The 26,374-nt window shown below is 52.6% G+C and overlaps 1 protein-coding gene across 5 annotated transcripts; it reads left to right on the forward strand.

Moving 5' to 3' along the window:
• The first annotated feature begins 1,065 nt into the window (after window positions 1-1,065).
• On the forward strand, window positions 1,066-22,298 carry C1qtnf1 (C1q and TNF related 1). 5 transcript variants are annotated; one of them, NM_001007675.1, is made up of 4 exons: window positions 1,066-1,326; window positions 16,213-16,371; window positions 18,997-19,136; window positions 20,207-21,181. In NM_001007675.1, the coding sequence occupies exons 2-4, from the start codon at window positions 16,217-16,219 to the stop codon at window positions 20,755-20,757; spliced, it is 846 nt and encodes a 281-aa protein (NP_001007676.1). In that variant the 5' UTR covers window positions 1,066-1,326; window positions 16,213-16,216; the 3' UTR covers window positions 20,758-21,181. The 5 variants fall into 5 exon arrangements, with proteins under 5 accessions (NP_001007676.1, XP_063125314.1, XP_063125313.1 ...); XM_063269244.1 differs by lacking the exon at window positions 1,066-1,326 and adding an exon at window positions 1,599-1,767 and having other exon boundaries at window positions 20,207-22,298; XM_063269243.1 differs by lacking the exon at window positions 1,066-1,326 and adding an exon at window positions 6,263-6,456 and having other exon boundaries at window positions 20,207-22,298.
• Window positions 22,299-26,374: the final 4,076 nt, after the last annotated feature.

Genomic DNA, 26,374 nt, shown 5'->3' on the forward strand with positions numbered 1-26,374 from the left:
GGGTAGAGAGAGGGGGAGAGAGAAAGGGAGAGGGAAGGGAGAAGGAGGCAGAGAGGGGGAGGGAGAGGGAGAAGGAAAAGGAGAGGGAGAGGGAGAAGGTGGGGGAGAGGGAGAGGGAGAGGGAGAGGGAGAGGGAGAGGGAAAAGGAGGAGGGGGGGAGGGGGAAGGGGAGAAGGTGCTTTCAGAGCCTGATGTCACCAGGGCAGTTTCATTTCTCCGTTCAGTTCAGATCCTCTCTCTTTCAGAGTTGTGATAAGATTCCAGAGCAAGCTATCTGACTCAGTGTTTGGGGATGGAGAAGAGGAGGGACTGTTCTGGAGAAGCCTGGGACATGATTCCCACAGGAGGAGACTCAGGAGGGCATGTATGTAGAATTAAGAAACGTTCTGAGCAGAGCTGCCCAGCACCACACTCTAGGGCTTCACTGGAGGACCTGGATCTTCCAAAGCTACCCATTCACCTTTGCCTCACAAGGTTCTCTAGACTCTGACTGACCTGATCAATTGAGCGATCCCCTTTCAATACATAGTTGCACGAACACACAACCTGATGCCTTGTTACAAAAGGATTATGAATATCATCCATCCCTGGAGTACAAGTAGCCCAGATGGAAAGTGTCTCAGATGGGACCGCTGCTGGGACTCAGGGTTGCCCACACGCCTAAGTCAACGCGCCTACCACCAATAAAGAGTCTCAGCCCTATTTTGCAGTTCTCTGTCCTCCGTGGGGTATCCTCGTCCTGGGCTCACAGTCACCTCCACATCTGGAAAGACCTCTAGATAAACAGAAGCGTCCACTTCTATTCCCTCCACCCTGCGCCAGCTCCCCAGGGCGTCCAAGAAGTAGGGAGAGCCAGCCAGCCCGCCAGCCAGCCAGCCAGCCAGCGGGCATACACACAGTTAATCCTTGGCGGCTGCTGTTTGGATAGAAAGCACTAGGAGCGTTCTAGTCTCCTCCGCAGCTCACATCTGGCTGGGGTTGGCGCTTTGTATTGGTCCCTCTTTCTTCCTCTCTTCCTCTACTTTTGAAAGAAACCACGTTTCCGCTTCTGGCCAAAGAGACCTTGGAGGCAGCTGAGGAGATAAAGGTGTTGGGACTGCTGTGGCTTGCACTTCCCACACCCTTTCCTCCCCCTAAAGCCCCCCCCCGGGGGGGGGACTTTTTTCTCCCTAGGGCTTTCTCTCTCAGCTTTGACACGTCTGTGCTTCCCCTCTGACCTAGCCTAGAAAAAGGCTCAGCCCCTGGGAGATGCTTTAAGAGACCACTTCTCGAGAGCCCTGAGAGGCGGGAGGATTCGATTGGCACAGCCGGCTCAGCTGGAAGGAGGTAGGTGGCCTGGACATTGGACAGACCGGGAAGGACTCGATGCCTCTGAAGCTCTGTCTTCGTGGCTTCATCTGGGTGGCATGGCTGAGCGGGATCTTTCTCTGGAGTGAGATGTGACGGGGAGCTCATGGCAAAGGAGCAGACAGAGCAGAAGTTTGGGGGACAGCATTGAGTTATTCTTGCTAACACCCCCCCCCCGCCCAGACTGGCTGTGTAAGGAGGCAGCCTGTTGGGGCTCCCTGGAACGTGCAGGGGGCGGGCTCTTTGGAGGAGGATAGGATGCAGACAAGACCAACTGCACATTCTTCCGCTGTTTTGTGGGGGTGTCTCTCTTTCACCCCGATGCTCTTTAGAGAGTGTGGAAAGAGAAAGAGCATATCTCTTTTCCCGGCTCCTGCCACCCCATGCCCTGTCGTATCACCTGGGACAGCTAGGATCCAGGTATGTCCCATCTATCAGTGGTCAGCTGGAGCCCCAACACTGAACAGGAAGTGTGGACTTTGGCCCCTTCTTCTAACAGCCTCGCTGTTCCTGGAGGGCATCCAGCTTGGGCAGGAAAAAACAAATATCCCTTCTCCACGGACCTTCCTGGGACTTAAAGGGACTGCCTGTGGTGCTAAGAGTAGGGCTAGGGCTGCAGTCTCTAAGATGCCCCAGGACCTTTGCTCAGCCTGTGTCCACCTAGACTCGAAAGTCTGGACATCTCTGCGGGTGTAGACGTTACCTGAGTTACCAGTTAACCTGAGTCTCGCCCTCTCTATCCCTGCACCCACCCAGGCAGCTCCCTGCCCCGGAAAGCTAGGGAGCCTCCTCCCAACCACAGTTACTCCAGGCTCCGCCCTTGTCTCTCAGAGGGTGGGGTTGGGGAAGCTGCCGCTCCGATTCCTTTCTGCCGGTTCCCTGTTTCTTGGAATAGAGACCACAGAACGTGCTTCTCCAGCTTTGACAACAGGGTTCGGGACATGGTTCAGAAGCAGGGCGTGTAGTGCCTACCGTGTGAAAGGCCAGGGGTTGCATCTCCAGTACTGGAAACAGCAACAACCAAATACCACCAACTTTGATTTTCACCAAGTGTATTGGCTCAGGGCTGTGAGGCAGGAAGGCTGAAGCTAGTCTGAGCCATCCAGAGCCAGATGGGTCCAGCGGACGGCCGACAGCCGGCACTGTAGAGTGAGATGCTGTTTCAAAGTAACCAAATGAAAAGAAAAACAACAACTGAAAAAGAAAAACTGAGAAATGTCATTGGGATTCCCCTGGGAGCAAGTGACCTCCTTAGAAACTGCCGGGCTCTGCTTTTTATAGTGCACCGACTGTGTGCTGCCTGCACGGGAGCTGGCCTTGTGGGAGGAACTCTTTAGTCTCTACCAGACCCCTCCAGTTCTCACTAGAGAGGAGGGAAACCTGCAGAGGGAAGCAGAGGGTTGAGAACATGGGATCCTCACTGCTGCTTCGCTGTCCTGCTGCTCTGCCTGTCTCATAGCTCTCTGTCTAAAGACCTGCCCCCGGGCCCTACACCCTACCAGGAAGTAACCCAGCTAAACGGTGTCTTCCCCTCCCAACTCAACTTGGATTCTCTGCCCAGGCAAGGAGACAGTGAGTTTTGGTTTTGTTTTGTTTTTATTCTTTTTTTTCCGGAGCTGGGGACCGAACCCAGGGCCTTGCGCTTGCTAGGCAAGTGCTCTACCATTGAGCTAAATCCCCAACCCCCGACAATGAGCTTTTAACTGTCCCATTTTACTTCCTAGAAACTCACACGTGCACACCCCCTGCTCGCCCACCTGCCAAGAATTCAAAAGAGGTGTTCAGAGGTTGGGGCCCAGGACCTCCTCCCCAACCCCAGGAGGGGGCAGGCCCTACCCGCTGTCCTGTCCTGGAGGGAGAGGGCAGCTCACTGCTAATTCCTGGCTGTAACCTCCCTATTCGGAGCAACCAGCACAGCATTAATTTTTTTTCTGAACACACTCCTTTCTGTTATTCTTCCTGGTGCCCGCCCCTCTGCACCCCCCCCCCCCATAATTAGCATGACTCATAAACCAAGTATTCTGGCATTGAACTTCACCCATCAAAACAAAGATGAAAAGAATTTCGTAGAAACTTTGGGTTCACTTGGGAAACCCTCACTCACTGTTTCTTACCCACGGGGGTCAGGCCCTTTGGTGGGTCATAGTTACTAGGGCTGAGGGTGGCTGAGGCTCTAGGGTTTAGGTGAGGCTGAGTGACAATCTGAAGCCAGGAGGGCAGGTCGATGTCCACTGGAGGATGCAGCCTCTGATTGACCACCACTCTCTCTGGAGAGAAGGGCCTGGGCTCTGGCCTTGAAGGACCCAGAAACACCGGAACACGGGTGGTGGCTCCTAGGGACTGTTATTTTCTCCCGATGTAGTCACTGAAAACCTGTCTTCCACTAATGTCAAGTGACCTGTCACAGTGGCTGTCTGGACAGGACCCGGCCACTTCCCTGACTCATTCACGAGGTGCAAGAGACATTTTGGCTTCTCTAGAGAGCAGTTTGCTGGAAGCCAGTGAGCCCCACAGACCCTCTGGCTCTGGCACTGGCTCTGGCTCTGGCACTGGCTCTGATACTGGCTCTGGCGCTGGTGCTGGCTCTGGGACTAGCTCTGGCACTGGATCTGGTTCTCAGGGACCTGCCCTGAGTCTTGCCCTGGCAGGACCACTGATGGGTGACTGCAGTCTTGGAGGCCTTAAGAAGTGGTTCCTCTTTCTCTCCTCCTCAGGCAGGAAGGGATATGCCGGATCCCTGGGCAGGGTGAGGTTTCTGAACCTGGAAGGGCACTGTGTGGCAGAGCCCTGGTTAAAAAGCCATGGTGTGGGGTTGGGGATTTAGCTCAGTGGTAGAGCGCTTGCCTAGGAAGCACAAGGCCCTGGGTTCGATCCCCAGCTCCGAAAAAAAGAACAAAAAAAAAAAAAAAAGCCATGGTGTGATGTTGGTGCGGCCAGCAGTAGCTCTTTCCATACTAGCCGGTGAGATACCTTCCCTGCCCTCACTAGGCAGAGGCAGGGGCTTTGATTCCCCTATCACCAGTGACCACTGGGCATCCCCAGCCTGCTTCGGAGGACTTTGTGTATCTATAGCCACCTCCTTTGGCCCCTTCCCAGGCACACCACTGGTACTCCATTCACTGACTAGGCCTTTGTGTCTCACCATCTTTCTGGCCAAGGTAGGAATTTCCCTTGAAATGAGACAGTTGACCAGGAGACAGCCAGCAGGCAGAGAGCCGAAGCCCAGGCATCGAGGATGAGGGAGGAGCCAATAGAGGAGAATGGTGCAGAGAAGCCAAGCTCCTGGTGCCCAGGGCTGAACCAGACATACTTCTGGCTGCTGTGGCCACATGTGGTAGAGAGCCTCACATCCTGGGACTGCAGCTCCTCCCCACACCATGGGGCATCTGGTTACCAGCTGCCTGTTGCCCTGGGTACCAGGGAAAGAGAAGATCCCCCTGGGGGAGCTGCCAACCATGGGTGGGCCTAAGGCAGATGCAGGCCAGAAGCTAGGCTGGGACTGCAACTTCCTCCCTTACATTACTGGGGCTGGCTCTTCCTGCACAGGGGTTGTTGCTGGGTCGTTAGCACTAGAGCCTGAGCTCCTGAGAGCTTCAGCAAGCTATGTTCAGCCACCGTCCCCAATAGACCAATTACGGAAACAGACAGGTTTATCAGCGCGGCCACATTAGGAAGAACAAATGAAAGAGGCCCAGTGGCCTCTGAGTCTGTCTCTGGGGTCCTAACATGAGGTTCAGATGTAAACAGAGGCTAAGTGTGCAGAGCTAAGCTGTACTGGCCAAGGCGTGGCGGGCAAGGTCAGCTCGCATGGCTGACCCATCATGACTTCCGTCTCCTAGTGGGAGACACCTGGGGTGGGGGTGGGAATCTCAATTTCACGGAGTCCGTTGTTACAACAGTCTAGGGGCCGCGTGTCTGTTTGGAATATCTTCGTTTTTACCAGGATACAGAGCTGGGTTCTGATGGCTGAGTTCTTGTGGAAGATGGGGGGATCTGGAAGGTTTCCAGTATCATGGAGCTATGGAATCTTTTGATATACATAGCATCTCCCTCCTTGGGCCTGGGGCCCTATGGAGAGCCACTTATGAAAAGGAGGTATAGGGCGTGAAGCGTCTACAGGACACTTGACCAGCTGCTGGGGGAGGGGGCTGCTGTGCCGGTGGAGGCGCTGGAGAAGTGTCTAGACTCAAGTCCTAGAGGCTATTGAGTGAGTGTGTGTGTGTGTGTGTGTGTGTGTGTGTGTGTGTTGTGAGAGAGACAGAGACAGAGACAGAGACACAGAGACACAGAGACAGAGACACAGAGAGACACAGAGACAGACAGAGACAGACACAGAGACAGAGACAGAGACACAGAGAGACACAGAGACAGAGATAGACAGAGACAGACACAGAGACAGAGACAGACTAGGCTAGAGCCTCGGAGGCTGTTGGGGGGCTGCCTAGGTTAGAACCCAAGCCTCCTCTACCCTGTGGTCTCCTTCAGTCTTCACACTTCCAGAGTGGATCCTCTGGCGCTGTCCATTCATAATTGACTCCTGGGGTTGGGGATTTAGCTCAGCGGAAGAGCGCTTGCCTAGCGAGCGCAAGGCCCTGGGTTCAGTCCCCAGCTCCGAAAAAAAAAAGAAAAAAGAAAAAAAAAAAGTACATAATTGACTCCTGACATCCCAAGGAATGGGAAGGGAACATTTAGCCCTTCCCTCAGTAAGTAAGGTTTCTTCACACCACTCCTTCCGGCTGACCACTGGGATGTGGCTTCTGGGCCTTGTAATTCAGAGTACACACTGGCTTTCCTTGTTGTTGTCATCAACAGCAGATTCTCCCTATGTTTGTGAGGCTGGCCCGGAACCCAGTGTACTCCCCCTCCCCCGACCAGGCTGGCCTTGAATACCACACAGCCCTTCTGTCTTTGATCTTCCTTGATGACTCTGCCGGCACGCAGAGATTTTTGAACACTGAGCCAGGGAAGACAGTGAGGGGTCCTGGTGCCCATACTGTGCCTGGCACCCTGTAGGAGGTGCTCAGCAGTCCTCTGCTGGGTAAATGATGACCGACTGTTTTCTCACGGATGCCTGCGGGTGTTCCAGATGTCACTAAGGAAGTCAATCAGGTGGGCGCCCCAAACCAGAGCCCAAAGTGTGGGAGCGGCCAATGCCCAAGGGAAGGTCGGCATCTTCCTGCCCTAGATGCTGCTAACATCAGCCCACTGCCCTGCCCGGGGTGTGTTGCAGGCATTCATAAACAAATGTTCACGAAGGAGCGAAAGGATGTGGGATGTCAGGCTTCAGCAGGAGGATGATGTGTTTCTCAGCAGCTCCACGTGAGCCACGAATGCTTCACAATTCCTCCCTCCCCCTTGCCTGTCAGCTTTCCTATGCATAGCCAACTTCCCTGGAATAAACAAAAGGCTCTCTTGGTCCCCAGGGCGGGGCTTATTTTGTCTTTTCTAAGTGGAAAATAATGTGTACTTACTGCGAGGGAAGAGATGGGATTGTTGTAGGCGGAAAGAGGAAAACCCCCGGAGAAGGCCAGGTAAGAGCGTGCAGCAGTGTTGCTCCCAGCCCCGCCCCCACGTGGTGGCTATTGGGAGCGGCTGGGTGAGTGGGCTTCAGGGTCGCTGCTGTGGGCGGGGACGCCACACTTGTAACTGCATTTTCTCTCCTCGTGGTTCTAGAAACTTCTGAGCCCATAAATAATGTATCCTTTGGCACTAATTGCTGCTGCTGGTGGATCTGTGCTCCCCGACCCCCCCCCCGACCCCCGTAGGTTCCCCCTTCGTCTTTCCTTCCTCCTCCTTTAGACTGAAGCAAGCTTTTCTGATCAGTGCGGCCCATACTTCCCGGGGGGGGTTGAGTTTGCCTCTGATCAACAAGCGTGGTCTTCGTTTTCCGCCCAACTGATTACTGCCATTTATCTGATCTGTCTCCCCGGTGGCCTCTGGGGTTCGTAACCTTGGTGCGGAATCAGAGTCTTAGAAGCTTTCTGGGTGAGGAAAAGGGGAGGATTTGGGAGAGGCTAGCTCCAGACTCCAGCGAGATTCAGGCCACCTTCGATTGCACTTGGGTCTCACTCATGACTCTTGCCTCGTCTGAACACTTAGAAGATAGGTGATGGCTTTGCACTTGGGATAGACTGCAGTAAAAATGCCACATCGTGGGGGGTAGGGTGGGGAGAGGCTTCAATGGCAAAGTGGTTGCTGACCTTGAGGAGGATGCAAGCTGTGCTCCCAGCACCCACACTGGGTGGCTCACAAGCAGCTATAACTCTAGCCCAAGGGATTTGGTGCCCTCTATATATGACACACGCACACACACACACACACAGAGATACACCAGATCAGGACTAGATGCTGAGGGAGGGGCAGTGACATCAGGTAGGGGGCCAGGCTGGTTCTGAAGACACGGCTATGGGTGGGGGGAGGCTGTTAAGGGGGTCATCCATCTAAAGACCCAGAACAGCTGCAGGTAGCTGAGTGATGGGGAAGGGGAGGTTCACGTTGACACTCAGGATTTAAACACTTCCTTTCTGGTCACTAAATATCCTTGAAGTCAAGAGGCTTGCTCCTATTTTAAAGTTGTGGCATCCGGGAGACCAGCTGGTGGTAGGCAGGGAGACCTTGGGCCATCTGGCAAGGACTTGGTGCAGAACATGAGAGACCTTTGGGAGCTTGGCTTAGATGTGGAAGGTGTATGAAAGGCCTGGGTATTCGCAGCTTCCACGGTGATGTCTTTCACCCAGCTGCTAGCCCTAGGGGAAGAAAATAGTGTGGATTGGGGGAATAGGAGGAGGGGATGAGGTAACTGGGGTGGGGGGTACAAGGGTCTCATGGCAAGGCAGGCCAGGGTCACGAAGCAGACATCTGGGGACACGGATGCTAAGGGCATAGTCAAGAAAAGCCCAGGCAGCCGAGCCGCCCAGTCTGGTGAGAAGTGTGAAAGCATCTGCCATCTGACCTGAAGTTTTATTGTGTTTAGTCTTAGCTAATTGAAACAGCCCCGTGTGGCTGGCGTGTTGCACAGCGCAGACTTGGACCTCGGCACCACTACTGGGTGAGGATGGGGTTGGGGCAGTATCAGTTGAAGCTGTGACGGGCAGGAAGGGTTTGGAGTAAAAGGAGCTAAGAGTTGAAGCAGCCTTGGAAAGCGGCTTTTTTGGGGGGAGAGCAAGAAGGGTAGATCCATGGGAGGACTGGCAGAAGCCTGTGAGTTCAGCATTGGGGAGCCAAAACAGGATGATGATGAGTTCAAGGCCAACCTGGGCTACATAACAATTCAAGGCCAACCTGGGCTACAGAACAATTCAAGGCTAACCTGGGCAATATCGTAAGAGCCTATCTCCCTCCCTCCCTTTCTTCCTCTCTTTCTCCCTTCTTCTCTCCCTCCCTTCCTTTCTTCCTTTTTTCTTTCTTTCTTCCTTCTATAAGGAAGGGGGAACCCAATAGACAAAATAGACCAGAGCCTGGTACAGAAGAAAGAGTGGCCGAAACTCGCAGGTCTTTTAAGACTTATTTTTATTCTTACATATGTGTATGCTACATGTGTGTGGGTATCCTTGGACCAAAAGAGAGAGCCGGATCCTACGAGACGGAAGTTACAGGGGTTGTACTGGAAACTGACCTTGGATCTCTGGAAGAACAGGAAGTCCTCCTAACTGCTGGCCAATCTCTCCAGACCCAACAAGTAGACAGTTTAACATACTCACACTGGGCGTGGTCTTATGCCTGTAATCAGAGCGTTCAGGAGGGCTGCGGTAGGAGGGTCACCTATGTAGACTGAGTCTACATAGTCAGTGGGTTACAGAATGAAAACCTTTTCTCAAAACAAAACAACAAAGTAAATTACTAAGGCACTCGGGACATTGCAAAGAACGTGGTTCTGCCCGGTGGTGAGTGTGGCGTGAGCAGCCTGGGCTGGAATGGACAGTAGCAGCAAGATTGACAGGTGCCGAGCAAGTCATATTGCTGACCCAGCAGCTGTGTGTTAGAGGGTAATGTTCCCGCTTGCAGAGCATCCTTGGGCGGTTCCTGTGAAAGGCTAGGGCTTGCGCTAACCAGACAAAGGCCAGTTGTACTGCTTGCAGAGGGCTGGGCACGGTGGAGTCCAGGTTCTTTCCTTACTGGGTCCTGGGAGTGGTCAGCCCCCAGGGCAGCGTCATTCCTGGTGCCAAAGAAATGGGCAGTGGGCCAGGCCACCTGCAGAGTGAGGCCCTGGCACAAGCCCCTGGGGCCTCTTTTCTCTCAGATGGTTCTTAAAGCTTCCAGCCAGAGTGAGCTCAGCTGGGAGGTGACCTAAGGACACCTGCTCTACTAGAGATCTTTGTTCTCTGGAGGATGCAGAGTTTTGCAGGCTGGGCTGGTCAGGTACCTCTAGGCTGGAGGCCTTTCAACCTCAGGGCAGGGTCTAGGAAGTCTGAGCCTGGTTTCTGTCAGGACTGAATGGGTGCAGAGTGGGGAGATGCTTTAGGATGGGGGAACTCCTCATCTTCCCTCTCATGGTTTTGCCCCAAACAAGACCTCACATCCATCCAGAGCCAGAGTCCTTTGCTCGCAAGCTGGCTGTCCTGGAGGAAGGCATCTTCCCCATTCAGAGGAAACTCCAAGCCTTAAAAAGTAAGCTCCCCCAGCCCCCTTCTCCAAGACAGGAACAGGAAAAGATATCCAGGCCCTGGAACACATGCGAGCCCATTCCCCGAAAGGAGTCCCCGCTCCCTCGCCGTCTCCCTTAAGCAGCTGGGGGAAGAGTCTCAGAGCAGGATGTCCCACAGGGTCCCAGCAAGGAAATCATGTACTGAAGAGGCTTCTGCAGAAAGGCGTGGACATGGCTCATGAAGCAAGTGGAAGTCCCTCTACCGCCCTCTTGCTCATCCCAAGTTCCGGTGTGCGAGGGATAAATGGAGAAGCAAGGACTAGGAGTTGATGTATGTCACACAGTAGGAGAGCAATGAGGACATCGCACCTCAACGCTGCATGGTCTCCCCCTTGGCTGACTCCTGTGCTCTGTGGTTGAAATCGATTCCACCCAGTGTCGAGCGGAGACTGAGCAAATCCCTGGGTTCCCGGTATTTGAGAGGACTTTGGAGGCAATGGCGGACAGACACATGCCTGGGAAGAGCAGTAACAGTGGGCGGTGTCCATGATGTGCTCAAACAAGCCGAGTTCTGTGCTATCTATGCTCAGTGTGGCCAGGAGCCTGGAGCCACAAGTGCAGTGCAGTTGGATCCAGTCTTAAGGTGCAGGGTGCTGGGACCCAGTGCCCTCTTCTGCCGGGCTTCCTGAGTCCTGAGTGTGAAACTTTAGGGTAGGGTCCAAGCCCCGGCAAAGCTGGACAGAGATGCTTGCCTGCCTTGTCTGGGAGGCAGCCAGAGCCCTGGAAAGCATCTGGTGGGGCCAGCGGCAGGAAGGACGAACGACTTTCGAGGCTCCGAAGGAGGGCTGCTGGTGGGTTGGATGTGCCGGATACAGGGAGGAAGGAATCTAAATGACTCCCAGATTTCAGGTTGTTTGTTCATGGCTCCTGCTTCCTCCCCCGCTGGCCTCATTTTAATCTAGAACAGAGTTCCCCCTTGGAACTGGCAGCCATGCCAGACATGTTCTGTAATGTACTTCCCAATATGGCAGCAATAGCGCCATGCACGCAAGTGTCCGGAGCCCGGGAGGTGACTGGCAACTGTCACCTGGGGAGCAGAATCTTGACTTTATTGTTATGATGATGATGATGATGATGATGATGATGATGATGATGAATAGAACTCAGTATCTCATACATGTTAGCTAAGCGCTCCACCACGGGATCTAAATCCCAAGCCATCTTGAGATAGTCTCACCAAGAAAGCCTGACTAGTCCTAGTTTTGAGATGTTCGGGCAGGGGCAGTAGCCCATTTGGTAAAGTGCTCTTGTTAAAAAGCATAAAGACAAGAGTTTGGTCCCTGGAACCTTGTAAATGGCAGCGTGGTGGCCAGGAGTCCTCTCAGTGTTGGGAGGTAGAGTCCGGCTCTCTGTCTCCTCCTAGTGCACCCTAGGATGACAGGCAGGTGCCCCGCGCTGCTTCGTGCTTGGCTCTTGTCTTGCTTTACTCGATTTCAATACCACAACGGCCACTGTGAGGGCACAAGGTCTAGGATGCTCATCAGTCTTCATTCAACCTCGAGTGTCGGTTTGTTTTTCTCCCTGGACTGTACGGATTGTGCCCGAGATAGGGACTATGATTAATTTATGGCTGAATCACCCCCCCACTCCCCACCCCCAGCTCTTGCACAATGCCAGGCCAATCTCAGAGCATTCCATAAGCCATGCCTGTGTTAAACTGCCAGCTGAGAGGGCGGGCTCCAGCTCTCCTTCCAAGGCTCCTGGCTATTCGAGGAGATTACAGGCCTCTTGCCTCTCTGAACTGCTGCTTACCCTGTGAGGATCACAGAAGAAAACAGTGTTTACAAAGTGCTTTTGTCAATGGCACTGAGCTGGGGGGGAAGAAGGGAGGATACCGAGGCCAAACCCACTCAGGCAGCCTCACACACCAGGAGGCCAGGGTCCCCACACACCAGGAGGCCTTGCTCCACAGAGGCACAGACCCGCCAGAGACAATAGGACAGACTTGAAAGGAATGTAAGGGAACTGAGCTTGTGGATGAATACTGTTTCTGTAAAGGACCCATGAAGTCTAGGAAGGGACAGAAAGTCCCGGCCAGGAAGTTCTCTCACGTGCCACGCCCTTCTCCAGGCTCTGTGAGTTGCTCCTCTGTCTTCTCTTGCAAAGGGGGGGATTCCTGCTTTCTGGGATGAAGGTTGGGTGGAAGCGGGCGGGGCGGGCTGAGGAAGGATGCTGGGCTCCGTCTGTGGGACTCGGAGGAAGAAATAGGATAACAGTTTCCCGTGGAATCAGCTCTCCTCAACAGAGAACAAGGATGGCTCACGCTGGGGTTGTCCTCTGTGACTGCTACTGCCACACAAGCCAGAGAGACAAAAAGACATGGCTGTTCCTACCTACGTGTGGTGGAGGAGAAAGTTTATTGTAGATAAAAGCCCGAGGCAGGGACATCTGGGAGAATACAGAGTGGACATGACCCTGAGCCACTGAGGAGAGGGGGGAGGGGCTGGAGAGCAGCTACCGACCAAGAGGGGCAGCCTGGGCCAAGGGACTGTCCAGGAGAGTGGATGAAAAGACCAAGCAACCAAACCGGTTGGATTCTATAGGGAAGGGGGAGCTGGGGGAAAAGGTAGCCCAGAGGGATGCTGGGAGAATCTCGGCTAGGTCTGCTTTGAAATGTTAAACAGGCACTCAGCCTTTTGTTTGAGATCTAAGGAGGGTGAGTACAGACTGCAGGGATAGGGCGGGGGTGGAGTGGAGGTGGGGTGGGTTGTCACCCCTTGGTTAGGATGTCCTACCCTTCTCTGGACCTCTTCCTGTGTGGAGCCTCACTGCAGGGAAGCATCTCCCTTTGCAGGGAGACCCCTCTGGGCTAGGAACGGAGAGGTGGTCTGTGACCAACTTTGGTTAGGTGTTGGGCAATACTGGTTTTTTTCAAAAGTGACTGCAAGAATCCTATGTGATGGGGCTGACTTGGCCGTAGGGTTTGGTTAAGCGACTGTTAAGACGGTATGGAGAGGGGAGTATCTCAGCCTTGACTTGAAACTGCAAAAGAGCCTCTGTGTGTGTGTGTGTGTGTGGTGGGGGAGGGGGAAAGGGACTGCCCACCTTACTGCCCAACTTACTGTAAAAGCTTAAGGGCTGTTACCCCATCGTGTCACATTCCTAGCCCAGCTCTGGGCACCCCGTTTTCTGACAAACATGTTTAAAATCTCCTTTTCTGGATGGGAAAGAGACACATCAACCCTTGCATGGTGGCCATAGCACTGGTTCCTGGCTGGGGGTGATTGTGCCCCTGTGTGGACATAGGGCAGTGTCTGAAGTTGTTGTTTGTTACAAACCGAGGAAGATGTTAACAAGATGTGGGTAGAGGCTGGGATCCCACAAAGCACCTTTAGATGTACAGGAAAGGGTCCAAACTGAGGGGACGGGACAGTCAGCTTCAGATGTCAGCAAAGTCAAGACCAAGAACCCATGAGGAAGGGCAGCCAAAGTTAGCCTTATGTCAGCTTTCATTCAAATGGCCTCAAAACATACATGGATAGATAGATAGATAGATAGATAGATAGATAGATATAGATATAGATATATGTAGTATAAATGTGTATATGTATACACACATATACACACATATATATTCAGATTTATAGAAAACCAAATTTAAACCTAGTATGGTGGTTCATACCTACACTGCCAGCACTTAGGAACCTGAGGCAGGAGGATCAAGAGTTTGAAGCCAACCTGGGCTACACAGTGAGACGGAAAAATGAAAAAAACCAAACCCAAACAGACCCAAGTTTAAAGAAAGGAAAATTTCCCTTTTCCAGATGCAAGTCTAACACTTACAGGGGGCAGGAGACTAATTATGAAGGTACCAGGGGAAAACAGGAAATACGGAAATAGAGAAATAAACAGATCAAGGGAACTTAGCTGGATAAATATTTGTTGAGTACTAGTGAAGTCCAGGGTACAACTTGGCTGGGCCAGGGACATCCATGTCTGACCGGGAGAGTCTCAAGGGCCAAGCAAAAGTCTCCAGGGCTGGAGACACCTGATACATAGAACTACCAGGAGGTTTTCCCAGGTCAGGGTTGGGGAGGCGTCTGGGAGAGCATGACAGCGCACAGCATGAAGTGGGTCTTGGTTGGGCCATTTGGGCTGGTTCATCTGAGTTGAGCTTGTCCTTGCTCCAGTGCAGCCAGACACTTAGGAGTAGGCCCCAAGCCAGCAGTTCCCTCCCTGTCTTCTCATTGTGTGTGCTGTGCATGTGTTGTGTATGAGTGTGCTGTGTATGTGTTGTGTATGAGTGTGCTGTGTATGTGTGTGCTGTGTATGTGTGTGCTGTGCATGTTGTATATATGTGTATGCTGTGCATGTTTGCTGTGCACGTGTATGCTGTGCGTGTGCATGTGTGTTCACGTGTGCTGTACATGTGTGTGCTGTGTATGTGTGTGCTGTGCGTGTATATGTGTGCTGTGCATGTGCATGCTGTGCATGTGTGTGCAGTGCATGTGCAGGTGTATGCTATGCTGGGCATGTATGTGCATGTGTGTGCAGTGCATGTGCAGGTATATGCTATGCTGGGCATGTATGTGCAATGCATGTGCATGCTGTATATGTGTGTGCTGCGCATGTGTGTGGTGCATATGTATGCTGTGCATGTGTGTGCTGTGCATGTGCATGTGTGTGCTGTGCTGGGCATATGTGTGCAGTGCATGTGCATGCTGTGTATGTATGTGCTGTGCATGTGCATATTGTATATGTGTGTGCTGTGTGTGTGCAGGCTATGCATGTGTGTGTGGTACATGTGCATGGGTGTGCTATGCACATGTGTGTACATGTGCATATGTGTGCTGTGCACGTTCAGATGTGTACAGGAGCACTTCTGTGAGTAGACATGAGAGTGTGTAGAGGCCAAAGAACAAACTCAGTTTTCCCTCGGGTGCCATCTGCCTTGCTCTCTGAGACTGGTCTCCCATTGGCTTGGGGCTCACCAACCGAAGCAAGTCTGGCTGGCCAGTGAACCCTGGCATCTCTCTGCTTGTCTCTGATTTCATGATCCTGGGACTGTAAACTCAGGCCGCCAGACCTGGCTTTTACTTATTCTTATTTAGTACGTGGATTCTAGGAGCGGAACTCACGTCTTTGTGCCTGCCAGGCTAGCGCTCAACCATGGAGAGATCATCCCAACCCCCTCTGTACTCGTTTACAGACGGCATACTAATGAATGAATATTGTCTCCCAGAAAGATTGGCCTGGACGGAATAGAAGTGATTAATGAGGACATGTTCTCATATCTACCCCTACCTCATGGGCCCGGGAAATTAATTGGAAGGATGTACAGAATCTCAGCCGGGGCCCTGGTGCCGCTGCAGGCCCTGTTAACTGCTTATCAGTCCAAACAGGACGGAGGTGCTCCTGGCTAGGGAGCAGGAATGCAGGGCTGCGGGCAGGTGCCCAGGTTTGGGGGTGTGGCTGGGAGGTGGCATGCAGAGCACTATCAGCAGACCCTTGGCAGCACTGGGGTGTGTTGAAAACACAGAGCCCGGAGGCCCTGGTCTGGTCAGCCGAACGAGAAGCCGAAGCTTAAGAGGAATCCTAGATGTGAGAAGCCAAAGGCTGGACCATAGACTGAGGTGTGTAGCCATAAGGAAAGAGGGGCAGGCTTTGCTTGCCCTACTCCAGGAGCTTAGAGATGACAGGAAGATTGGGCAGAGAAGTGGTAGGGGAACACTGGGATCAGGGAGGGAGGGGCTTGGAGGACAGTCTCCATATTGGAAGAGAAGGGTTCTCTCCTGAGGGGCTGAGAAACTGGATTGAGTTGTATGGATTATGAGTCCTAAATTAAGCTCAAACGAATACTCGCTCGGCGCCCCCTGGTGACAAAAAACAGCTGATGCCAGTTGCCCCACACTCACTCGGGATTGGTTTGACTCATTGTCAGGAGTCAGCAGGTGATGGGATCTCTTTTCCTGAGAGGCTGGTGCAGATGACCCTGTGCTCGGTGATTCAGCAGCTCATGTTGTGGGGTGTGAGTGAGTGTGTGTGCGTGTGCATGTGCATATGTGCGTGTGTGTGTGTGCGTGTGCATGTGAGTATGCATATGTGCGTGCGTGCGTGCGTGCGTGCGTGCGTGCGTGCGTGCGTGCGTGCGTGTGTGTGTGTGTGTGTGTGTGTGTGTGTGCGTGCGTGCATGTGTGGCTGAGCACAGACAGCTCTCACTGTTGACTGTTTCTCTGCAGAGTCCCTTCCTAAACCCATGCCCTCTGCTTGTATTTTGGCAGGAAGATGGGCTCCCGTGGACAGGGATTCATGCTGGGATGCTGCCTGCTGCTGGCTGTCACCTGGGGCCCGGTCCTGAGCCTTGTGCCACGAGTTCAGGAGGAACAACAGGAGTGGGAAGAGACAGAGGAGCTGACATCTCCCCTGGATCATGTGACAAGGTGAGGGACTGAGGTAGCACAGCAGCAGGGGCTCTCGATCTGACCGGTCAAGTCTGTGAGGTTTCGGGGGGCTCCGGGTCAAGTCTGTGAGGTTTGGGGGGTTCCGGGTCAAGTCTGTGAGGTTTGGGGGCTCCAGATGTGGTTGCTTCAAGTTTCAAAAGGCAAAGATGAGGCTGAGAGGAGGTCCTAAGGAGGCCGACCCTGGAGGTCAGTGACTTGAGCGTCTTGTCTGATTCCGAGGATGGCAGTCTAGTCCCATCGCAACGCCAGGGCAGCTGGGTCTACAGGAACTTTACATCTCTGTCATGGAGGGCCCCCACTCTGCCTTTGCCCTTAGCTCGGCCTCCCAAGAATAAGTACCAGGACTCTGGGAGTGCATGCAGGCAGGAGGCAGGGACAAGAGGCCTCAAGCAATGTACTCATCTATAAAACAATGATACAGCCTAGAGGACTTGCTGTGGTTCATTTTCTCTGCCAGTTAAAGAACTTAAAAAAAAAAGAGCAAAACAAAACATACAAAAAAAAAAAAACCATACAAACAACAATAACAACACCCGAGAACAATCTCAAGCAAGTGGCCCCAGAGAAGTCTCAAATGCTACAAACAGCAGCAACAGCTGAAGAAAGGTGTTTGTTGGGGGTGGAGGAGGAAACACACACACATGCAGCAAACACATAAAGAAAAGACCCCATGCAAAGCAGAGGGGGAACCTGGAAAGCCAAAAAAAATTCCACTCTCTTCCCAAGGACTGGGATGGCCGACCGGCTTGTAACTGTAGGGTTTCGTGTCCTGATCTGGCTTTGAGCTTATTGAGCGGGTCTGAAAACTGAAGCCTGGTTGGGATACCAAGCCTACAAAAGCCTTTGTTTTAAGCTGCCAGGCTTTTGTCTCAAGTCTGGAGGGAGAGGAAGAAGCCATCTTGGAAATTCAACACCTTTATTGTGGCCCCTCTCCCTATCTGTCTACCTTTTGGGGAGTCAGTCTGTCTAATTCCTCGTCTCTTACTAGGACCAAGCTGGTGAGGATGGATCCGCAGACCAGGTATCAGCTTCCCTTAAAAGGTTATAAAGGACTTGAGAGGATGTCAGTCCCTCGCCTTCATGTGTGTGACCCTCGGTGGTCTACAGACCTAGGACTGTGGGAGACATTTTGTAGGGTCTTCAAATGAGAGGCCTGCACAAGGCTCCATGCTAACTTGGGGTTTCCTGCTCATCAGCACAATTTAACACTCAAGCTTCCAGACAGAATTTAGGGCCAAGGACCCCAAACCCTTTGTTTCTTCTTCCTCTCCTCTATTTTCATTCAGCAAGCATTAAGTAGCTGCTGTCAATCAGGTCATCTTCTGGGTCCTAGAAAGGCATATGGAGGACAGACCTTGGTTTCTAGAAACCCCACGGCCACAGGGAAGACATACACACACAAAATACATTACAGGCTCCAGAGACAACTGCATCCACAACGCTGTGCCAGGGTCCTCCTGGGTGTGGGAGAAAAAGGCAGAGTGCTGTAGGCTGAGGTAGGCGGGTAGAGCAGGACGGGAGTTTGGTTTGGGGTGGTGGGAACTGGGTCCCCGGACTTGCCTCCATGTCTGTGACCCTCAGTGGTATACAGACCCAAGGCTATGGGAGATATTTTGTAGGGACTTCAAACAAGAGGCCTGCACAAGGCTCTGTGTATAGGAAGTTTTAAGCCTGAGCCTGAGGCAGCTGAGTGTGAGGAAAACTCCTCTCATGCAGCCTTCATTCTGTGGGGAGTAGTGAATCCTACAGGAGAGGTTTGTATTCAAGGAACTATGGAGGGAACTATCAGAGAATGCATAGCTGCTAGAGAGACAAACTCTAGGACCGCTGTCCGCATGGTGCATTAGAGATAGTAAGGTCCCAGGGTGGTCCTGGGGGTGCTTAGGGTAGAGATTGACTCTCCAGGACTTGCTGGATATGGAGGAGAGGTCATGTGGGCAGAAGGCTCCTGAAAGAGAGAGAGGTGTGAGTGTCTTTCTCCAGGAACTGGGTTTTCATATGGTTGGACTCAGGGCATGTGTGGGTCCATGTTCCAGATGGTCTGGGGATAGAATGGATCAGGGTCAGAGAAGGGCTGGCTGACTTACTTAGACCCCTCTGTGTCCCGTGGAGCCTCTGGGAGGAGAGCAAAGTGCAATGTTGCACATGGCCATAAGGTGGCAGTGCAGAGCCATTCCCATCCAGAGGCAGCTGTAGCCCAGAGGTAGCAGAAGAATTGAATGGAGACTTTACCAGTGAGTTGAGGGTAAATGTGTTCCAGATCCATAGACCAGTCCTTTACCACCGAAAGACCAGGTCCTGAAGGCGTGGCTTTGCCATCTAAGGCCTGAGGTCATTGGCTTTCGTGTTATATTTGCTTTGGATATATTAAAACTGGTGTGTGTGTGTGTGTGTGTGTGTGTGTGTGTGTGTGTGTGTGTGTGTGATTGTCTACAGTTTGAGTCAGGATCTCAGAATTCCTCCCCATGCCTATGCTAAACAGAGCTTGCATTTCTAGGGGAAGGGGAGCAAGGTGAGGCAAGCCTTGTGTCTACAGCAGCAGGAGAGAGCTCCTACCACAAACACTTCAACACTTCATGATTCTGTGATGGTTTATTCCCTCAGGCCTGAAGAAACACACAAGAGGTATAGCCCTAGCCTGCGTGAGGGCCTCCCCACTTCCCGGTGCTATCGATGCTGTGATTCCAACCCTCCAGTATACCAGACAATCCCTCCGCCCCAGATCAACATCACCATCCTAAAAGGTGAGAGGCTTCAGAAATGGTGTGGGGGCCAGTTCTCAGAGGCTGCTTTCTATAGATGGAGAGGGAGACATTGCTGGGTGGGGCTGGGGAAGAATAGAGGATCACTATAATAGAGCAGAGGTGGGTGTCATCTGGAGGGACGGAAGACATTTTGTTTTTTGAGCTGTAACCCCGTTCCATGAGCAGAACTTTAGAGGTGGCTCAGTGGGTAAGAGCAAATCAGGAGGACCTGAGTTCAAATCCCCAGCACCCATGGAAAAGGTAGGTATAGCCATTTGTGCCTGTAACCCCTGTAACCAGCTTGGGGAGGGGCCGGGGCAGGCAGACTCTAGAGCCAGGCTTTCTGAAGCAGTAAGGTTCAGCAGGAGCGCTTACGTTCGCCAAAAAGTGAGGGGGAGAGAAAAGAGGGCACGCGCATCCTCTCTGGCCTCCCCAGGTGCCTGTAGGGTGTGTATAGGTACATGTCACACACACACCACACAGACAGAAAGAGAGGCCTCGGGGATTCTGCCCATCCCCGTTTGCACAGGACGTGCAGACCTCTAAGTTCTTTTTCTTGACACAACACCTAAGCTATTTCTCTCAAATGCGGTGCCTGTCTCTCCAGATAGCTTCATGTAACCCCAGGGATGCTTGCCACCTGGACCCCACCCCGCTCCCACTGAGTCCATTTACTCAGAGTGAGCCCAGGCCTGGCCATGCAGCCTGCTGCTTGTGGACAAACCCGTATGCTCTTTGATCTTTGCCAGAACTTTCCAGAAAGAAACTGAGAAAGTGTCCTCTGGATATACGTGAAAAAGTTATCTATCGCTAATGATGTGAAAGGCCGGACACCTTTTTTTTTTTCTTTTTTTCGGAGCTGGGGACCGAACCCAGGGCCTTGCGCTTGCTAGGCAAGCGCTCTACCACTGAGCTAAATCCCCAACCCCAAGAGAGGCCAGACACTTCCTGGTCCAGGAGCCTCCTGCTGAGGGGCGCCAGAGAGGATGCTGGGATGTGTAGTCAGACCACGGCCCAGGAGCTGTAGGCTGACCTCCCTTGGGACCTCACATCTTCTTGTTCTCTCTTAGGTGAGAAAGGAGACCGAGGGGATCGAGGCCTGCAGGGGAAGTATGGCAAAATAGGTTCTACGGGTCCCAGGGGCCACATTGGCCCCAAAGGGCAGAAGGGATCTATGGGAGCCCCTGGGGACCACTGCAAGAGCCAGTACGCAGCCTTCTCTGTGGGCCGAAAGAAGGCTCTGCACAGTAACGACTACTTCCAGCCTGTGGTCTTCGACACGGAGTTTGTGAACCTCTACAATCACTTCAACATGTTCACCGGGAAGTTCTACTGCTACGTGCCCGGCATCTACTTCTTCAGCCTCAACGTGCACACGTGGAACCAGAAGGAGACCTACCTGCACATCATGAAGAACGAGGAGGAGGTCGTGATCCTGTATGCGCAGGTGAGCGACCGCAGCATCATGCAGAGTCAGAGCCTGATGCTGGAGCTGCGAGAGCAGGATGAGGTATGGGTGCGCCTCTTCAAGGGCGAGCGTGAGAACGCCATCTTCAGTGACGAGTTCGACACCTACATCACCTTCAGCGGCTACCTGGTCAAGCCGGCCTCCGAGCCCTAGCGGACACCCCTTGGAGCTTCCACGGACTTCTGACCTCCTTGCCTGTCACCTGGCTTATCCCTGCATTCTACGGACACTGGAGTCCTGCCCCAGGCTGACCCCGTTACCTCTCTCCTCCATCCCGGCTTCCTTGGCCTTGACTTCCTCAGTTTTGGTTTTTGACAAGATGCCCTTGGCCACCGGGAAGCCCAAAGGTCCCGGATCTGGCTGCCGATGGATGAGATCATTGGGCGGGGAGACTGTGTGGACATTGGGGGACCTCCAGCTTCTCCTGTGTACACAGCCTTAGACGACCCTGTGCTGTGTTGTCCTGTGGCCACAGGGTGTTCCAGAGCACAGCCCCTGTGTGTTTTCATTCCTGGACGCAAGTAAGCAAAGGTCGTGGGTTTCTTAGGGACGAAGTAAAGCAGAAAAGAGAAAGAAAGCTGGTGTGTTAGTTTTGGCTTTCCAGCCAGCTTGGAGAGAGGAGGGTGGGGGTGTGTGTGTTTGTACTGGGGAAACTGAGGCACAGAAAAAGCATGAATGGCTACAGAGGAGCTGCAGTTTGTGAGTTTGGAAACCACATCTGACTTAGCTCCGGGCCGGGCTTTCCTGGGGACAGCAGGACGGACTTCTGCGCTCTGTTGACATGCTAGAGCTTTCCCCAGTGGCTTGTCAGTCTTTCAGAGTCACCCTAGCAAAAGGGTTGGGGGAGGGCAGCAAGTGTCCTCTATGGTTGACTCTAGGCTGGTGGCAGCATCCTGCTTGCTCCAACTCACAGGATCCTGACAGTGGCTGGGGACCTCAGGGACTCCTGCAGGTTTTCTCTATATGAGAAATAAAGCTCCTACTATGTGCCAGTACCTCTCAGCTCTGCTCCACACTTCCCCAGCCACTCTGGAGCGCAGGACGGGTGGGCTTTCTTGCCTGTTGGGGTCTCGGGTCCCCGTTCTTCCTTCCAGATGGACTAACCACGGAAGGACCAGGCCTCTGCTTTGGGTGCCATCAAACCGCCCCTCACCGCCCTGTGTCCCGCTCCTTCCCAGTTCAGCATCCCATGTGGGTATGTGAGCTGGTGAGTCTGATAGACCTGCCGAGCCCTGACACAGCCTCGCAGCCTATGGCCATGTGATAGGGACTTCCTTTGGGTCCCAGAGCTGGGGGCGGAGGTGTAAAAATCTTCCTAAGTGGTAGAAGAGGAAACAGGAAATTCATATCCCGCTGCCAGCTCAGACTCAGGGATGGCCTCGGGGCTGACTCTCTGATTGCAGAGAATCTGTGTTCATTTCCCATCTCACCCCAGGTTGATCCCCAGGGCCCGGGCCACTGGATATCTGCTTTGTGCCAACTAGGCCTTGCTTGCTGCTTCCTGGTGGCCCTTGGTTAGGATCCTTCTCCTTCTGGAGCTCAGTGTGTACGTAAGCCGCCTCCGAAGAGGCTTCTGCTGGTCAGACACTCCAAGCCGCTTTCCGTGGGCGCGCCTACAGCAGAGGCTGCTGCCTCCTGTGCTCTACCTTGCTCTTTCCGGAAAACATTAAACTCACCATGGAGATCCACAGCAAGCTTGGCGTCTTTGTCTGCTCATTGGGTAGAGTGCTCCTCCTTCCCTCCTCCCCATCTAGAGTGCTCGTCATTCCCTACTCCCCATCTAGAATGCTCCTCCTCCACATCTAGAATGCTCCTCCTCCCCATCTAGAGTGCTCCTCCTCCCCATCTAGGGTGCTCCTCCTTCCTTCCTCCCCATCTAGAGTGCTCCTCCTTCCCTCCTCCCCATTTAGGGTGCTCCTCCTCCCCATCTAGAATGCTCCTCCTCCCCATCTAGAGTTCTCCTCCTCCCCATCTAGGGTGCTCCTCCTCCCCATCTAGGGTGCTCCTCTTTCCATCCTCCTCATCTAGAGTGCTCCTTCCCTCCTCCCCATCCCTCTGCCCCATCTAGCACCCACCCTTCTGCTTATTAATCCGATGGAGTCCTCAGCTTTATACTCAGGGACCAGGCGGGGCCCAAATTGTCGCATTCCTACCAAGGAGACGTGGATCTCCTGGCGTGGAGCATCTAGAGCTGCCCAGTGTGTGGGCAGGCCTGGCCTGGAGACTCCCAGAAGGTAGGGGTTTGTTCTTCTGCACTGGAGTGAGACAGCAGAGCAGGCAGCCCCCTCTGGCCTGGCCTGGGGCCTAAACAACTGAATGATCATCCTGGGGCTGTGTCACAAATGTCCAGAAACCAGGTGGCTGCGAACAGACAAATCTCTTCTCAAAGTTCTGGGAGTCAGAGTTCAAAATCCAGATGTGAGCAAGGCAGTGCTCATAGCACAGGCTGGGGATGCCGCTTCCTGCCGCCTGCATCTCCAGGCATTCGTTGCCTGGAAGGAGGGACCATATCACTTCGATCTGATTTTCCTGTTCCAACTCCACATGACCCCCTTGACACAGCTTGTTTTCCTTTCAAAGATACTTGGAGCTGCATTCAGGGTCTCCTTAAGTCTGGGACTCACTCACTCCAGGTTTTAACGCAAGCACATCTGCTAAAGAGACCTGTGAGTGGACACGTTGGCAGGTGCCAGAGGCCAGGGTGTGTGTGTCTCTTTTGGGGATCCCAGCGAAGCTTGCTGTGATAACTCACAGGTTTAGACACTTAACAGTCTCTTGTCATCCCTGTGGAGAAGGGCAGACACTTCTTCTCACTACTGGCCACCAAGGCCAGAAGCCACCCCCGCCTTTCCACCTACCAGCAGCTGGCTTGGAAGCAGAAACCAGCAGCTTGGCAAACAGCTGGTCTTCCGCCTTTGCCTGGTGCTGAAAGCCCATGTGGTCACGCCCGGCCTTGGGATGGGGCCAAAATGGAGCAGGTGGACACAGGGCCCTTAGTAAAAAGCAAGCTCCTTTCTTCACTGTATAGAGGCTGTGGGGCAGAGAGAGGCCTTGCAGTTCCCCGGATGTGAGGTCCAGGGCTTTTCCCAAAGGGGCCTAGAAGGAACGTTCCAGCCTCATTCAAGAACCACTGGCAGACTGCTGTCCTGTCCTGTAGCCCATGTACACTCGATCCATAGCTGGCCCAGCCACCATGGGGAAGAGGGCAGCATTTGCTCTGCGGTCCAAGTGATCCCCATGACAGATCTCATATAAGCCAGGATGATCTTACACTCACTATATGATCAACCTGACCTTGAATTCCTGATCTCCCTGACTCCATGTCCTGAATGCTGGGGTAACAGGTGTGCCCCAACATGCCTGATCTTTTCAAATGTTAGTGTATATTAATTATAGGTAATAAAGAATTTCCTTATGACATTTTCATACACATGCACACTGTATTTCAGTCAAATCCAGCTCACAGAATCCTTTCCCCCTTTACTCCAGCAAATTCCCATTCTATGTGTGGGCGTGCTGGTGCATGTGTGCATGTGTGCATGTGTGCGCGTGTGTGTCTTCCAGTGAGTTTCACTTGGGTTTATTGCAGGAACATAAACCTTATCAGTGAAGAACATAAGACTTTCCCTCAGGCAACTGTGTATAAGTCCTCAGGGTGTGGCTACACGAGTTCATCCCAGTTCCAGAGCGAAGCGCCCAAACGCCCGGTTGTGTACAGGCTGTCACGGCTGCTGCCTGCTGAATTTGAGTGTGCAGCAGCCATGTTGTGGCCACAAGTCAGTGGTTTTGCTTTTGCCGTTTTATTTATTCATCTGTCCATCTGTCCATCTGTCTGTCTGTCTGTCTATCCACCTGTCTATATCTTTCTGTCTGTCTGTATCTATCTATCTATCCATCTACCTGTCTATGTCTGTCTATCTATCTATCTATCTATCTATCTATCTATCTATCTATCTATCTATCCATTATCTAGGCTGTATCATGCTGTGCTGAGATTACAGGCATGCCTTTTCTGGTATCCCTCACACATAGGATTTAATTATCTGCATATGGGTGTTCTGCTTACATGCACGTAAGCTCAGCACATGCATGAGTATCTCTGAAGCCAGGAAAAGGTGTCAGAACCCCTAGAGCTCAAGTTACCGATGGTCATGAGCTGCTAGTGTGTGGGTGCTGGGAACCGAACCCAACTCCTCTTCAAGAGTGGGAAATGCTCTGAACACCCCCACCCCAACACTGTGCTGCCAGCTTTTTCTCCAGTCTCAGAATAGGTAAATCTTTTGTTTGTTGTTGTTGTTGTTTTTCAAGACAAGGTTTCTCTGTGAAACTTTGGCTGTCCTGGAACTCACTTCGTAGACCAGGCTGGCCTCAAACTCAGAGATCCTCCGCCTCCGGATTGCTGGGATTAAAGGCGTATGCCATCACTGCGGGGCTCAGAAATAGGTGAATCTTATAAAGTTGATCCAGGGCTGGAGAGAGGGCTCAGTGGTCAAGAGCACTGTCTGCCCTTCCAGAGGTCCTGAGTTCAAATCCCAGCAACCACATGGTGGCTCACAACCATGTATAGAGGGATCTGATGCCCTGTATGCAGCAGAGCACTCAGATATTAAATAAACAAAATAAAATTTAAAAAATGTTGATCCAACATCTCCTAAAGCTGGGTGGGGATACAGCCAGTGTGTGTTAATGCATTTGTGTGTGTGTGTGTGTGTGTGTGTGTGTGTGTGTGTGTGTTTGATGAAAACATTTTAAAATTGCCAACCACGCTTACACAACACTGTGATTACTAGGAACCTCGGAACTGCACACTGCTGAGCTGAGTTGTGTAACAGAGTGGTCACAGTCACATTCACACTCACACATGACCACACACCCATGCACACTAACTTAAGTCTCTTACACAGCCAGGGTGCCCACTGCTCTCAGTTGAGGGCTGGAGAGGCCTGGAGAGTTCTGAACCAGCGTCCATTCATCCATCAACCCAGACTTGGCGAAGGTAGCATCAGAGTCTGAGCCAGTAAGGTAGGACAGGAGTGCGAGGGTTAGCCCTTCCAAGAACATTACTGAACAAGCATTTTTCAACATCGTGAGTGTGAGATCATTCAAGTTTGAGAGGCTGACAAAGAGGCCAGGGGAACATTCCAGAGGAACACGTAATGGAGGACCATGCCTTTCTCAAATCCCTGCTTTGCTGGGAAGGAATCAGAAAAAGCAGGGTGACCTCAAGCGCCCTACCTCAAGAGTCCCCAGTGTCCAGCCCCTCCCAGCACAGGATGGAGTCTGGCCCATTTTTCCTGGAACAGCTAGCTGGTGCAGACAAGAGGCTGTAGTCAGAGAATCCTACAAACGGGACTGGAAACGGTGTGCTCTAGGGAACCCGGACTGCTTCCTGTTCTGCCAGAGAAGATGTCCTTCTGACTGCTCTGTAAAATGGTTTTTAATAAGCTCTATTAATTATTAATATGACCCAGCCAGCCCCCCAACAATCGAGTCAGAGTCCTGTGGATTTATTTAATCAGTTCTTGCACAATTACTGGTGGGAATTACCACAAATCTATCTTTCTATATGTTAGACTGTCTACTTCCCCAGTTGTACTCTCCAAATACTTACTGTTTGTGTCTTCCTGGGTTATTTCTACTCCACTGCTTGTCCTCAGGGTCCATTTTGCTTGGGCACGTGTTCCTGGTCTATCATGGTCTAATGGAAAGCCCCTGGCCTCTCCATCTTCCTCCTTCACGTTTCTTCATCCCGGTCCCTACCTGAGACCCC

Source organism: Rattus norvegicus, chromosome 10, assembly GCF_036323735.1.
Source record: "Rattus norvegicus strain BN/NHsdMcwi chromosome 10, GRCr8, whole genome shotgun sequence".
In the NCBI taxonomy this organism is placed as follows: Eukaryota; Metazoa; Chordata; class Mammalia; order Rodentia; family Muridae; genus Rattus; species Rattus norvegicus.

Bases quoted from the DNA above. Each gene is read 5' to 3' on its own strand.
- C1qtnf1 (XM_063269243.1), top strand. From the start codon at position 6,434: ATGTCACTAAGGAAGTCAATCAG. The intron at 6,457-16,212 runs GTGGGCGCCCCA...GTATTTTGGCAG, and splicing joins TCACTAAGGAAGTCAATCAG to GAAGATGGGCTCCCGTGGAC. The intron at 16,372-18,996 runs GTGAGGGACTGA...TTATTCCCTCAG, and splicing joins CCCCTGGATCATGTGACAAG to GCCTGAAGAAACACACAAGA.